This window comes from Glycine soja, chromosome 2, assembly GCF_004193775.1.
Source record: "Glycine soja cultivar W05 chromosome 2, ASM419377v2, whole genome shotgun sequence".
Classification (NCBI taxonomy): domain Eukaryota; kingdom Viridiplantae; phylum Streptophyta; class Magnoliopsida; order Fabales; family Fabaceae; genus Glycine; species Glycine soja.
This window is the reverse complement of record NC_041003.1, coordinates 42871471-42887342: the sequence shown is the minus strand read 5'-3', so window position 1 is coordinate 42887342 and position 15872 is coordinate 42871471. Positions and strand designations below refer to the sequence as shown.

General features: G+C 34.8%; 1 protein-coding gene across 5 annotated transcripts; it reads left to right on the top strand.

The window, feature by feature from the left end:
* Positions 1-1302: 1302 nt before the first annotated feature.
* LOC114395956 (E3 ubiquitin-protein ligase SHPRH) lies at positions 1303-15641 on the top strand. 5 transcript variants are annotated; one of them, XM_028357825.1, is made up of 20 exons: positions 1303-1557; positions 2322-3159; positions 3337-3552; positions 3700-3761; positions 4217-4673; positions 4955-5155; positions 5448-5703; positions 6095-6335; positions 6433-6602; positions 6691-7260; positions 8141-8310; positions 8925-9141; positions 9226-9426; positions 9834-9950; positions 10162-10404; positions 11212-11416; positions 12068-12279; positions 12745-12896; positions 13482-13731; positions 14948-15641. In XM_028357825.1, exons 2-20 carry the CDS (start codon positions 2342-2344, stop codon positions 15203-15205), a joined length of 5016 nt encoding a protein of 1671 aa, XP_028213626.1. In that variant the 5' UTR covers positions 1303-1557; positions 2322-2341; the 3' UTR covers positions 15206-15641. The 5 variants fall into 5 exon arrangements, with proteins under 5 accessions (XP_028213626.1, XP_028213652.1, XP_028213644.1 ...); XM_028357851.1 differs by having other exon boundaries at positions 2306-3159; XM_028357843.1 differs by having other exon boundaries at positions 2301-3159.
* The last annotated feature ends 231 nt before the right edge of the window (positions 15642-15872 follow it).

Here is a 15872-nt window from a genome sequence, read left to right as displayed (position 1 = left end):
ATTAGCAATAACAAATACATGATCACATTAGCATCATCCTTCACTAGTGCAATTTCAAATTCTTGAACAATAGTTACTAACTTTCTTGATGCATTCGGATTGCAGCGGTGCCGCCAAAGAGGAATGCTTCTGCTGCAAGTCATCATCATAAGGACATCAAGAATCGGGAAGGCTCGCTCGCGAAAATGGCCACTGACGAAGGCTTTGAAGTTCCGCGGCGGAGAGTGTCGATCGATGAACACATCCTCGACGCGTTGGCTGCCGGTTTTCAATAGACTTAAGACATGCCTGAGTACCTCAGTAACAGGGTTGTTAAAACATGGCGGCTTCTCCGACAACGTTTGATATGCCACCAACCAGTCCGTCGGCGACGTGCTCTTCAGAACCGCATGACGCGTTGCAGTTGCATTCTTCGTTCCCTTCTATGTCTGCTTCAGATCGCAAGCTTTGTCACTGTCTGGAACGCCGGCGAGCCGCGATGGAGATGATGACTACTACATGTTGGTGGCGTTGGTGATAGGATCAATGGCAGTGAAAAAGAGAACTATAGTAATAGTGATAGAGATAATTTGGTGACACTTGCAATAACACAAGGATATGATAATAGGAAATATTAATATAATAATAGTAGTGGCCAAAGTACCAATATTAACAATGATAAATGATGTTTTTTTAATTGTTAAATTACAATTTTAATCTCTTTTAATTTTTTATTTGTGATTTTAGTGCATCAATTTTTTTAAATTTAGTTCTCTTATTATCAAGTGCATGTTTTATTCATGGAAAAGTCAAAATTCAATCAATATTATTAATTCATATTTTAAATAAAAATTGAATATATCCTCCTTACTATTCTCTTAGCCGATAAGAATATTTAAATAATTATAATTATAATATATATTTTTAGAAAAAGTAAATAAACCAAACACATATTTTAATTATTCTTGAAAATATAAAAAGATTTCCAATCAATTATAATAGTTAATCAACATATTTTTTTTCTTCAAAATATCAATAAATATTAAACGTGTAAGTATTGAAATCAAGTTTAAGTCTTATTTCTTATCGATAAAAAATATTAAAAAAATAACTTTTTCATGTTATATTCTCATGAATGATAAATAATAGTTCATGAAACAAACACAATATATATTATATTATGTAAAATTCAATATAAGATAAATTTAGTTGAATTAATTAAATATGATATACATAAAAAAACTATGGTAACTAGCTTAACACTAGTGCTTTTTATTCCCACGAATGAAAATAAAATATAGGATGCGGGTATAATGGTCATAGGCAAAATCAAAGTCATTCCAAGACCGGTGGATTCGTAGCAAACAACGTGTGCGGCTGCAACAATAGCACTGATCCAACACTCAGACTCCGAACTCCTCCCAACAGAAACAGAAGCAAACAACACTCTTGTTGTTTTCGTATTCTGTCTATCTAGCTATCTGTTTCTCTTTCCCATTTTCGCAAAGTCGCGCGTGCGGCTCACTCTCCAGCTGCATGCTCTTGCTCTCACGCTTCCTCAATTCATGCTCTCTTCAGGTTCCAATTCCAAACCCCCCCTTTTATTTTTCCCATGCAAAAATTCACGTACAGCACTCATTGCTGTATTGGGTCTCTGAAAATTAATTCAAAGTTTTTGACTTTGGGTATCATTAGGCTATGGCGGTGTAATTGATCCCTAGCTCTTACCCATTCAATTGTGTTCAATTTCACTCAAGGCCTTGTTCTTTTCAACCCCTTGTTGCATACTTGCATCCACCAACTCCTGAATGTTTCTCATTCAATCTACTTTTCCTTATGAGCTTATGTTTAATTATTGTTTAGTTTTTTTTTTATATGTGGGAATCGAAAAGGAGTTTACAATAACTCATGCGCCCATCTCAAGCAACCGAGCTAGACCACTTGACGATTATTGTTTAGTTTAGAAATGTTAGGAACACACTCTTTTGAACACACATTCTCCTATTGGTTGAAATTGATTGAAAATCAATAAATTTTGTTGGTTCCTCGTTATATTAAATGTTTCTCTCACCTGGTGTTGTAGTTTACAATAAATTTCAACCAAAAAAGTGTGCCAGAAAGTGTGTTCCTGTCATTTCTTTTGTTTAGTTAGTTCTTAACTTTCTATTATGGATTTATGATAGTATAAGAATGGTGTTTCATCTGATTTTTGTTCTTATGTTATTTTGAAACCGAAGTTCTTGTGCCTCCATGTTGAGCTTCAATTTCAATTCTGTAAAATCATAAGTAATTTTTCTATTGTAATATTTTATGAAATATAGCTTAGCATTTTTTTTGGCCAGTGGTGAATTGGTGATAAGTGATGGGTAGGCAAAAAAGTAAACCACAGCGAGCAGGCGGGATAATACTAGAGACAAATGCTGCTGCTGAGACAGAATTGGATAAACAAAATGTTATAGAAGGAGGGAAAGAAACAAAGGGTGATTCTAGTGGCATTGATAAACCTTATTTTGTTGAGGTTGATCGGTGTGGTTGGTTATCGAGTGAACACCTTGATATTTCTGAGGTTGTTTTGAGTGATTTAAATTTGAGAGAAGGTTTTTCTGGTTTTGAACTGTCTGAGGATTTTTATCGGGATCAGCAGTACTTGTTAAGATTTCAGGTTTGTAATGTCAGTAATGTTCTTGGTCGAATTAAATTAGGGCATTGGCCTGTGATACCCTATACTGATATTCATCTGGAGTTTGTAAGAAGAGTTACCATTGACCATGTGGAAACATATACAGTGTTGTTATCTGGTATTTTTGATGGACCTGATGAAGGTGTTACTGGTCTTCTTCACTTGGCAAGTTTGAAGTTTGTTACATTGAGGCCAGTTCTTGGGGCTAGGCTTTCTGAGGAAATTTCCTCCCTCCGGATAAGGGTTGAGGTATTAAAGAGTGCCTTTGATGCATGCGAGTCGCTTCTTGATAGTTCTAGACAACTATGGAAAAAGAGTATGGTGAATGTAATGTCTTGGCTACGTCCAGAAATAATGACTTCGGAAGTTAGGTATGGGTTTGGTACCTGTATGAAAATGGAAGTTGATCCGCAGATAGAGATGGCAGATGACACTTGCAAGGCAAGGAAACATGCAAGGTTCGATCCTGCAGGTTTCTGTGAAGCCATTAAGCCTTCAAAGTAAGTTAAACATTCTCTTTGGCCTTGATTTCTGATTTAAGGGTAACAATAATTGGTATGATTGTCAATTGATCGTATGATAACATACTTCAAACTTTACCTAAGTCTAACAATAATCAATCTCATGTAAAAAAATTGTTTAGCTTTTGGTTTATCTTATGTATATCTTGTGTACAGATCAGAGCCAATGCTCAAAGATGACATACCAGAGTTACTTCCTAAATTGAGGCCATATCAACGGCGTGCAGCTTTCTGGATGGTAGAACGGGAGAAAGCAGTGGAAGAAAGTCGGGGTGAAAGAGAAAGGAATCTGTTTCATTCTCCATTATGTATACCTGTGGATTTTCTGGACACCAGTTCTCAAATCAGTCAAATGTTTTTCAATCCATTCAGGTAAGTTTTATTGACCAGTTTTCAAAATATAATATCTGTGTTCTTATTTATTGCATAATTCATGTCCGGGTGGTCTCTTTGTCTCCCCCAACTATTATGAATTCATTCTTTCTTCCCTTATGCTTATTTGAACTACAATGGCTTCAGTGGAAGTATTTCATTGTGCCCAGAGACTTCTTCACCTTATGTATTTGGAGGCATTCTTGCTGGTAGGTTCCAAGCTATGTTGCAGATTTCATTTTTTTTCCTCATATAATCATGTGGATCTTTGCTACATTCTAGTTTTGAAAGATTCTAGATATTTACCATGTTAGTAACTAATGTTTTATACTTTTATATGTCAAAAGAGTCTTTTTGCTAGTTGGACTCTCTTGACATATCAATGAATTGACCATTTTGAATAACCCATTGAATCTGGTGGCTTCAAGATCAATATGAGTCTGGTGATAGCATCCTGCTGTTGAAATCATATCTATTATTTAATTGAACCATTCTTTACCATCCACCAAATAGCTTAGGTTTTATGTAGAGGTTGGTCTTTGACTTAGTATTAGAGTTGGTCTATTTTGATATTATTGACAAACTGTGTAGGTGTTGTAGTTTTCCTTTTTTCAGTACAAGTGAAAATTCTGTCTTCTATGACTAATTTTTTTTAATGCAACAGATGAGATGGGGTTGGGAAAAACTGTTGAATTGCTTGCTTGCGTCTTTGCTCACCGTAGACAAGCATCTGGAAGTGACATATTAATTGATTTAGAACCCCAAGCTAATGGGGACCAAAAAGTCACTCTGAAAAGACTTAAAAGAGAGCGTGTGGAATGCATATGTGGAGCTGTGAGCGAAAGTCTTAAATATGAAGGACTATGGGTTCAGTGTGACATTTGTGATGCTTGGCAACATGCGGATTGTGTTGGTTATTCACCTAAAGGAAAATCTTTGAAATCAAAACAAGGATGTGAAAGCAAGACATTTAAAACCACCATAGCTGTGAGGGACGGAGAATATGTATGTCAGATGTGCTCTGAACTAATACAAGCTACTGAATCTCCTATTGCCTCTGGTGCCACTCTCATCATCTGCCCAGCTCCTATTTTGCCCCAGTGGCATGACGAAATTATACGGTATAAGTTTTTCTTAATGAAAATTATCAATTCTGTTTTTATTTTATTTTATTTTATTTTTGTGTGTGTTGCCTCTAGGAGGACTTGGTCCTCCCACTCTGTATAATGCTGGATAAGGTCCTATTTTTAGTCTTATCTTGTGTGGACTGCAAAGTAATGTGCTTGCAGCCATGCTTTAATAATGTTTGTGAATTATGATCACAGAGTGCAATTCCTTTTTAGTTTTTAAATTTAATTAATTATACTCACAACTGTCTCATTAACTTTATTTGTCATTGTAGCCATACACATCAGGGCTCCTTGAAAACTTGTATTTATGAAGGTGTGCGAGACACATCTTTTTCCAATACGTCTCTGATGGATATCGGTGATCTTGCCAGTGCTGACATTGTATTAACTACATATGATGTGCTTAAAGAAGATTTGTCCCATGATTCTGATAGGCATGAAGGTGATCGGCACTTTCTGAGGTTTCAGAAAAGGTTTGCTCCAAAGAGTGCCATATTCCTCCTTTGTCAATATATATTTATATCATATGTAGGATATTTTACCTATACATTTCTAGATGAGTTTGAAATTCACCGTTCTTTTCATTCATCAGGTTTTCATTTTGTGTCTTTGAGGTGTTATATTTTCTTTATGATTTCTAATTTTTTAAAACCTTTACAACAAACCAAGAATATGGATACTCATGTTGTATATTAGAAAAAAAAAATAGATCTCAGTATGTTCATTATGGTCCCAAGTATTCTAGTAGCCTCTTTTTCCTTGTAGGTACCCAGTTATCCCAACTCTTCTTACAAGAATATACTGGTGGAGGGTTTGCTTGGATGAGGCACAGATGGTGGAGAGTAATACTACTGCTGCAACTGAAATGGCTCTAAGACTCCATTCAAAGTATCGTTGGTGCATTACTGGTACCCCAATTCAGCGAAAGCTTGATGACTTGTATGGACTTCTAAGATTCCTTAAAGCTAGTCCTTTTGATAGATACAGGTGGTGGACTGATGTTATTCGAGATCCTTATGAGGTATTTTATCTGTAATATAAACTTTTATCTTTTATGTACTTGTTGCTTATTGACTTTCCTCATTACAATTTTTTTTTTCTTTTAAAAAATTTAATATTTACTAGGAATTTCAGTTATATTCCCTTATGGTCGTCTAACAGCAAAAAACAACATAATAGTCTTAACCGGTATAACTAATATGGAAATCTAAGTCCTATTTGTATTCTCATTTGACATGCTATAAGCTTTGTGTGTTTAGAGACAATCAGTTGCCTTTCTGCAATATTGTTTTTGTTTAAATATCTCTAATTTTGTCATGTCCTAGATCTAAATAATCACTTCTACTTTCTGCAGAGTTCAAAAAGGTTTGTATATTTCATCTATTCTTAGTGATTACTCCATACTTATGCAGAAGGAAGATGTGGGAGCTATGGAATTTACGCACAAAATTTTCAAACAAATCATGTGGCGTTCTTCTAAAGAACATGTTGCTGATGAATTGGAACTTCCCTCCCAAGAGGAGTGCCTCTCTTGGCTTACACTCTCACCAGTCGAGGAGCACTTTTACCAGAGGCAACATGAAACTTGTGTTAGAGATGCCCATGAAGTTATTGAAAGTTTGAGAAGTGATATTCTTAATAGAAAAGGCCCAGGTTTTTGCCCAGTCTTATGTAATTTAATTTAAGTCATTTGAAAGTAATGTGCATCCAGGGTAATGATTGAACTTGCAATATTTGATGTGGATTCCAGATTCTGTCTCTTTGAATGGTTCTTCTGATCCTTTAATCACTCACACCGAGGCAGGGAAGCTACTGAATGCTTTGCTGAAGCTTCGCCAAGCTTGTTGTCATCCCCAGGTTGGAAGTTCTGGGTTGCGCTCGCTGCAGCAGTCACCTATGACCATGGAGGAAATACTAATGGTATGTTACTTGGAAGGATTTTTGAATTTTTTTTTTTTTACATACAATATACATATGTCTCTCAATTGTTATGGAACTTAATCTGTAGGTTCTTATAAGCAAGACAAAGATAGAAGGTGAGGAAGCTCTCAGGAAGTTAGTTATTGCTCTGAATGCACTTGCAGCTATTGCCGCAATACAAAATGATTTTTCTCAAGCTACATTACTGTACAGTGAAGCTCTTTCTTTGGCTGAAGAGCAGTCTGAAGATTTCCGCCTGGACCCATTGTTAAATATACACATTCATCATAATCTTGCTGAAATACTCCCACTGGTTCCAAACTTTGCTCTAATATCGCCATCCAAAGGAAAGCAGTTCTCTGGAACTTCTAAATTTAAGATGACCAAAAGGCATTTAAGTGTGAAGGTTGAGCATTGTCATGAGAAGAGGCAAAAAATAAGTGGTTGTGATGACGTAAATGTAACAGTGCTGTCAGAACCATCAGATGTTGCATTTAGCCATTCAGAAAATGACTTAAATGAGGATCAGGAATTTGATAGTTTATCAGCCATCAATTCTCTGATAGCAGAATGTGAAGATTCAAAACAGAAATACTTATCTGTCTTCAGTTCGAAGCTATCTACATCCCAACAGGAGTTTCAAAATTCTTACACGCAGGTAAATATCTTCATTGCTCTGAAGAAAGAATTTATTCATTTATATTGAACTTTGAGAGTTGCTAATGAGAGCCCAGTCTAGATTCTTGTAAACATAAGTTGATTTTTTCCCATGGAATGCAAAGAGATCTAAGAAGTCTGTGTATGTTGTATCATAAATACCCAAAATTGGATATAACCAAACTATTTCATACTACATTGATTCCTAATGCACAGTTTGTCCATCATTCATTTAAGCCACAGCAACCATTTCTATGACCATTTAAGTGACATTTGAATGGCACAACCTAACACCTTCTTACGAGATTCTTCTAACAACTAACATTCTATTGTAAAGACGGATAGACATAGTGATGCTGGTATACAGACTCGGGACTGTCCTTTTACAGACGTAGATTTTAGGCTAAACTAAGAATTAGTTAGAGAGAGAAGATACGGGGAGGATATAATGGGAATTCCTTTCAGCTTTCTTAGCTCATAGCTGGGCCAAAGGTATTATCCTTGGTGCATACACTGCCCTTATATTTCTGTAATAATCTTTTTCCTTTCCAAAGTCAAATAATCAATACAGACCTCCCTCTTTTTAGATAGGAAGTTGATTCCTATCAAGGACTAACCATTCACCTTGGTTCACTCAGTTCAATTTCATACAAAATGAATCACTGTACTTGTGCCTGCCTTCTGTTTGCATAGTTAAAAAAGAAAAAGGGAAAGAATGCAATATCTGTTGCTTATACAGGCCAAAAGAAGAAAGTATGTCACTGATCTCGTTTCCTTTTTATTATATTCCTTATATAGTGGGATAAGGCTTGGTTGTTGTAGTATCCCTCCCTCCCTCTCCTGGTTCTATTTTCTGTAAATGACATTTGTACTTTTGGTAGGTCTGTAATGCATATCATGACAGCAGAACAGATCAAGATACATTTTGGTGGTTAGAAGCACTCCATCATGCTGAGCAGAACAAAGATTTCTCCACTGAGTTGATTAGGAAGATTGAAGAAGCCATCTCAGGAACTTCAAACAATTCAAAGTCATCAAGAGTAACTGCTCGGTCAGTGATGCTATGATTGTGTAACACAATTGTCAAGTACTGCAATTTTGTCATAATCCATATCCTTAACTTTCCAAGTTATGCTTGATCAAATATGTAGGATCACCATAAAAAAAGTTGCTGAACAATGTAATACAGTTAGAACTGATATCAACAACATACTATATCTTGTTATGAACAATGTTCTAGTATGTAGGTATTAAGTTACTACTGGTCATTTTCAATTATATGGTGTCAATGACCAACTTTTCTGATTGCTAAAGTTGTTAGGCAAAAAGTACATTAACAGTTTTATATACAATGCAAAAACACATTTTAGCTTGTGCTGAAATTCAACTTAATTATTAAGAGAGGGTGCAGCAATAATTGAACTTCTAGGTCTAACCACTTGGTCAGAGAGGCTTTTGTACCATGTCATAGACCAATACTTAATAGCTTAAGCTATCAGTGAAGGTTTATGAATGATTTTAAACCTCTAATACATGGTTTTGGGGGAATCTGCTATTGTGCTACAAGATTTCAAAATTCCTTGCTAATAGATTTTGATAAATAGCCGCTAGTAGTAAATTGACTATGGCATGCACTATTACTAATGTGTGTAACTTCTAATCCAGTTTCCGAAGCATAAGCTCTCTGAAGTATCAAATTCAGACAGCTTTGGACCAGTTAGAGGCCTCTAGAAAAATGCTACTAGATCGACTGTTAGAAATTGATCAGACAATGGAAAAACCAAAAGAAGAAGATATTGAACGTGTGGGTAAATGTCGGAATTGTCAGCCTAATTGTGATGGTCCCCCTTGCATTTTGTGTGAACTAGATGAATTGTTTCAGGTTTACCACTGAATTTATCTATCAATTTTATTCATCCTGTATCTAATGAATGTAATATGGTCTCATGGTTTATTTTTTCCTCAGGATTATGAAGCAAGACTCTTTGTTCTTAAGAATGAACGTGGAGGGATAATTTCATCTGCTGAGGAGGCTGTAGATTTTCAGAAGAAAAACTTTGCATTGAATCATTTCCTCTCAAAGCTATCACAATCTAATCACAGTTCTACAGTATCTGATATTGGTCATGAAGAATCAAAGAAAAGGAATGTTGGACAAAGAGTTGTGGTTAGTTACTTTATTTGATTGACTTTTGCTTTAGGTCATAGACAAGTGCAAATTGTTTATACCTCCTGTCTCTCTTGGTTTTCTGTAAGGATAATACTTCTCTTTTGTTGATATAAAAGATTCAGTGTCTATTTAAACAGAGTCTGGAATTGTAATATGCCAAAAAATGAAATGAAAATGGAAAAAAAAGACTCCTGAATTTCTCAATTCTTGTGAATTGTTGTATTAAATTGCGCTGTTGCCAATGATCCTCACTATTGTATTAAAGGCACCCTATGGCAAATAGATTTGGAGGCTGACCATCGATGATGATAGACTCATTTTTCATTTAAGAAAATTTGGCTAGTATTTAAAGTGTGTAGCATGTGTTTTTTAATCTTCCAAATTGATTGTGTTGAGTTTTTTAGGTTTCAAAATCAGCATCTGAGTTGGAGCTAATTCTTGGAGTTTTAAAGAACTACTGCAAGTCTCGATTAGGAAGAGACAGAGTCTCAGCTGCCACCAAGCATTTACATGTTTTTGAGGTATAGTCTGATGAAATATTTTCTACAGATGGTATTCCTCTAGGAGGTATTAATCTAGAGTGTTTAGTTTTTCAATATTAACCTTCTCTCCTTCCAAAAAAATAAGTAAACTTTTTCAGGATAGGTTATTGTGCTTTGGAATCTTTTTAAAAGCTAAGATTATCTGTATTTTGATTGACTTGATTCTGATTCTGTGTTGTTGAATTGTAAGGGAATGCGAAAGGAGTTTGGCCACGCAAGGTCTTTGGCATTAGCTCAAGCTATGTATCTGCGTGCACATGATGAAATAAAGATGGCAGTTTCTCGTTTGCACCTAAGGGCGAATGAAGATGATAAATCTCTTGATGCTTTAGGTGAAAATGAATTAGCTGCAGCTAGCTCAAACTTTTCCCATGATAAGTTTATGTCATTGACCATGTTGTCACAGATAAAAGGAAAACTCCGCTACTTAAAGGTATAGAGAAATAACCCTTAGAAATCTGTATATATTGAAATTGTTTTCTCTTTATATATATTTTGTTAAATTTCTAAATAAAATTAAAAAAATGGTCACCATCGAACAATTAATGACGGCTATTAAGTTTGCTGAAGTTGATGGGGGATTAGATTGTAACTGAAATCTTCAATAACTTTATATATATATATACACACACATTAATGATTGAGAGGTATAAAATTACTCATGGGCCTTCATATAACTATTTTAGGAGAGGTAGAGGTTTATGACAAAGTGGTTAGTTTAATCCTTATTGTTCTCATTCTTCATAATTAATTTAAAAATTTCAGCACTAGTTGGGCTTGTTTTTTGTCCATGCTTCAGTCTCGTAGGGCACTTGCATGAGGGGATATGTAACATGTTTGAGATATAAAACCATTTGAGAATTGGTTCTTGACAGTAATTCAAGTGGCCAAGCTTGTTAACTTCAAATTTTTTGGGGGGAGGGAGGGGGGGAATATCATCCAATTTCATATATTATTTTGAGTAAATTGGCTAGATTGGAAAAATTCATTGTTTTGGTTTTTTTAAAGGTATTTCCTTTTTCATTTTATTGTTTTGGGAAGCAAAGCAAAAAATACCTAGTTTAAGTTCATGATCCACCTGCGGTTATTTCCTTCCTTGGTGATTGTCATTTGCCAATCCAACTATAATATAAACATGTTATTTTTAAATTGAACTGAGTTTCCTCACTAAGATTTTGTGGAATCTATGATATTTTTTCTTCTGATATGGATACCTAACCTAAGCTGAACCATTTTTCAGGGTTTGGTTCAATCTAAGCAAAAACTGCAATTCGAAAGTCCAACTAGTTCTTCATTCACACGAGAGACAACTGCAACGCCAAACTCTACAGAAGAGAAGGATGCACTTTTATCTAAAAGTGACGACGAAACATGCCCAATTTGCCAAGAAAAGCTGGGCAAACAGAAAATGGTTTTTCAATGTGGGCATGTTACATGCTGTAAATGTAAGAATTATATGAGGAAACTTTATATTATCATTCTTTAGTTGTGGTTATAGATTTAATAAAAGTCATTTGTCTTCACCTAGCAACTTAAGCTGTTAGGAGAATTAGTTCTTGACATTGTTTTAGAGCCTCAATGATCAAGTAACGTAGAGTTTGATCCTTGTTCATTCTTCTAAACAAAACTTTGAATTTTACATGCTAAATGAGTCCGTGTGCTATCCACACTTTAAGCTCAAATTAAAGGATGGTTGTGTGTGAAAGGGCATGTTAGAGATGTAATGAAGCCACTCAATTGTCATTATCTAATAGCTTAAGATTTTAAGAGTTAGTCCTTGATAAGCTGTTTTGAGTCCTGGACATGCTTCAGTTTGTGTTACCAGACATATAGTTGCTGCTGATAGAAGATATTTTATGTTTCTTTTGTCTTTTCTGCATTTCTACAAAAATACTGGGATATAGAAATAGCATTGATCATATGCGTTCCTCCATGTCCACATAAAACAAGAAATAAAGCAAATAGTATCAGGATGTGCAGTGTGCGCTCTTCTAGTGTTACTGTCATGTATCTGTGTTCAACAGACAAATGGTTAAGCATTTATTGACTTTGAAATAAATTTCATATGAAAAATAACCATTCATCTATTTGTACAGGTTTATTTGCTATGACTGAGAAAAGACTTCAAAATAGCAAGCTTCATAATTGGGTGATGTGCCCTACATGTCGACAGCATACTGATTTTGGAAACATTGCTTATGCTGTTGATGCACAGCATGAATCTTCCGATCCTTCAGTGCTGCATCCAATTGACAGCAGTGAAAAATTTGAAGCATCCATTAGTGTTAAAGGTTCATATGGAACCAAGGTTTCTTTCTATACAACAACTTAAATTCTATTGATACCCTCAAGATAAATGAGCATACTTCTTTTCTACATGTTCTCCTGCCACTACCCTGGGATACACTTTTTTGTCTTAATTCTGAACTGGCATTGGTTTTTACTTAATTTTTTACTGCCTTACTGGAGATTTTACTTGTAATTCAATGGAAAAACCTTGTATGGTGTCTGAAAACTATTCCAATGTTTGTCTGCAAACCTTTTTAAGATTATTTACAAAAGAAGACTTTTAAGGTTTTTCAAAATTTAAATAACCATTATAAATGTCTAACATTGCTCATAATATATGGTTGCTCCATCTCAAATTCCACATTGTAAATTGCTTGTTTCAGCGAGTAAGACATTCTTTGGCTTATTTGATTTATATATTACATCCCTTATGCTCTCTAACTCTTGTATTCCTCATCTTTTTCTTTATTTGGATGTTTTGTAGATTGAAGCAGTCACAAGAAGAATCTTGTGGGTAAAGGCTAATGATCATAGAGCAAAAGTTCTTGTATTTTCAAGTTGGAATGATGTACTTGATGTATTGGAGCATGCCTTCGCTGCCAATAACATTACCTATATTCGGATGAAGGGAGGCAGGTATGATAATCTACGCAGTTACTTTTTCTCCATTTATTTGTGTATTTATACTGGACTACTAGACATTCATTTGGAAAAAGAAAAAAAAAAGGATACTGGATAGGCAAAGAATAAATTATGACTAAGATCCTATTGTGGTCCCACACATTTAATTTCTTTATCAATACATTCCTAACTTTATACCTTTTCTCACTTTGGTCTCTCAAGTTAATAATTTGAATCAATTTGATCCCCCTGTCTATATTTCCATTAATCACCTAACTAATGATGTGAGTATAACGTGGCATCTAACATTACATTTAGATCATGATATGGCATTTAAAATTTTGAATCCCTAATTTAGCATATTTTGTGGGATTTAACTAATTTCTTGATATTACCCTTTGTTAATATACTCCAAGTCCAATCTCTCATCTCAAAATCACAGATTGCTCTTGTTACTTATCACACTTTGTTAAAATTTCTTATGGAACCATGTAGGTTTTTGTGTCAGTTAAGAAGAATGATTCAACTACATTTTAGACAATTTGCCAATTTCAACTTCATTATACTGATGTTATTTTGGTTATGAATTTTTGAGATCAGAAAAGCACATGTTGCTATCAGTCAATTTAGAGGAAAACAAAATGGCACAAAAAAATGTGAGGGGTCAACACCAAAATCTATTCAGGTGTTGTTGCTTTTAATTCAACATGGAGCCAATGGACTCAATCTATTGGAAGCACAGCATGTAGTCCTTGTAGAACCATTACTCAATCCAGCTGCCGAAGCACAAGCAATCAGTCGTGTACATCGGATTGGACAAAAAAATAAGACCCTCATTCATCGTTTCATTGTAAGTTTCATAGCAGCTGGTAGTTTATTAAGTAAGCATTGTTACCTCTCTCTCTTGTTAGATTTCAACTTAAAACCAATTTGTTCTAAGTGAAGTTGTCCAACAGATATATAAGTTGCACCCCAAGAATTAAGGTAGGCGATGTGGAACTTCCTAACACCCCCCTCCATAGATGCCTGCCAATACAGGCGAGCCTACTAGAATAGGCAAGAACTAAGATGGGATATAGGCTCTGATACTATGTTAGATTTTAACTTAAAACCAATTGGCTCTAAGTGAAGTTGCTCAACAAATATATAAGTTGCACCCCAAGAACTGAGGCAGGCGATGTGGAACTTCCTAACATCTCTCTCCTTCATGCGTGCCACAACTCAATTGAAACTAATATCCTTTTATGTGCCCTTGACTTAAATAAACTGTAGATCATTCTTATTTCTTAAGAGACTGTTTGCCATGGGCCCATGGCCTTTGAAGATTCTCAAAGGGTCTTGTTTTATTAAAAAACACCTTTTCCATCCTTTCATTCAGTAAAAATTAATTTAGTTAATAGTTTTCCAAACACCCATGAATATCCCAGTTCTCAAAAGTCATCTCTCTATCCACTATCAATCAGACAACCTGCAGAGGAGAGCAGACCATGGATTTAATATTTGTGAGCTTCATTGTTCAAAAACCTTAAATCCAATTCTTAGTTCATCTTAAAGTACCAGCCTTTGGAATTTGGAAACTGATTATATGTCTTGCAGGTGTCAATATCTGTGTACTTATTGTCTTAAGTAACATAACTGCTTAATATTCCTGAAATAGGAGTGAAAGTTATATATACATTTTGCATGACATATATATAGCAAGTTACACCTTTGAGGATGCTTCAACAAATTTAAAGTTATTAGCTTTCTAAATTCGTCCTTCTAAAACATAAGTAAAAGTAAGTAGAGTATATCAGCATTCGTGAATACTACTAACATACCCTACTTATTTTTTAAGAGTATTTTAGCAAGATATATCTTTGAAAGTATAATTTAACAAACCTATTGCATCTTCTAATATACTCCTTGTTCTGTTGCTTCCAATGTTCTGAATTTTTAGTTGTCATTGTATCTTCTATTCTATCCCATGTATCTCTGCATTACTTGAATTGTGACATTTGTGTGAGTGCTTATGAATTTCGAAGTCTGTTCTTATAAATTTATAATCTTGTTCTTGCTTGTGTTAGGTAAAAGACACGGTTGAAGAGAGCATATATAAATTGAACAGAAGCAGGAGCAATCATTCGTTCATCAGTGGGAACACTAAAAATCAAGATCAACCTGTTCTAACCCTGAAGGATGTGGAAGCCTTGCTTTCTAGAGCACCACTAACAATGCCAGAAAGTGATGAAAATCCTAACAGGGACACGAATCTTAGACACTTGCCACCATCAGTGGCAGCTGCTGTAGCTGCTGAGAGGAGACTTAATGAACAAAGGACATGATTTTGCTTGCTTCTCTCTTAGTTCAATAGATGGAGTTGCATTGCATTGCAAAGATTCCACTAAACACAAGTGCAGTAATTTCAAGAGGCTAGAGGAGATGCAATGCAATAATAACCTTTCAGCCGTAGATCCTTCTAACCAAAATTCTATGGTATAATATCCATAAATTTATTTACTCTTGTACATATAATTAGATATATTTTAGTTGAGTAGAGATCTGTATAATATTAATCCTTTAGGTGAGCTTTGTTACTCTATTTGTAAACCTCTTGCACGGTATAATGGCTTATACTACAGGCATTTTAATTAAACAATGAAAAAAAAATCCATAGCAGTTAAAAGTTAACTGCTAACCAAAGAAGGTGCAGTTCCTCCATCAAATTCCAATGTTCCCTTTTTTTTTTTTATAAATATATTTATGATAAAATTGTCTCAAATCTTATGGTTGGGATTGTGCACCTGTTTTACAAATGTAGATACGCATTCAACGTAATGGTATTCCCATTTTTACTAGGGCTGAACGTAATGTATCATGCTATTAACTAATTAACAAACTGAGCTATTTACTTTTTAATTAACTATTTAACTAACTTAATTGCTATAAAAAATAATAAGTTATCAATTAACTAACTATCATTTACGCCATATTGTTTGAGATATCACGCGT

Coding starts and splice junctions, on each gene's coding strand:
- LOC114395956 (XM_028357825.1), top strand. CDS start 2,342: ATGGGTAGGCAAAAAAGTAAACCACAGCGAGCAGGCGGGATAATACTA. Junction 9,951..10,161: donor AGCATTTACATGTTTTTGAG/GTATAGTCTGAT, acceptor TTGAATTGTAAG/GGAATGCGAAAGGAGTTTGG. Junction 12,897..13,481: donor ATTCGGATGAAGGGAGGCAG/GTATGATAATCT, acceptor TTTTGAGATCAG/AAAAGCACATGTTGCTATCA.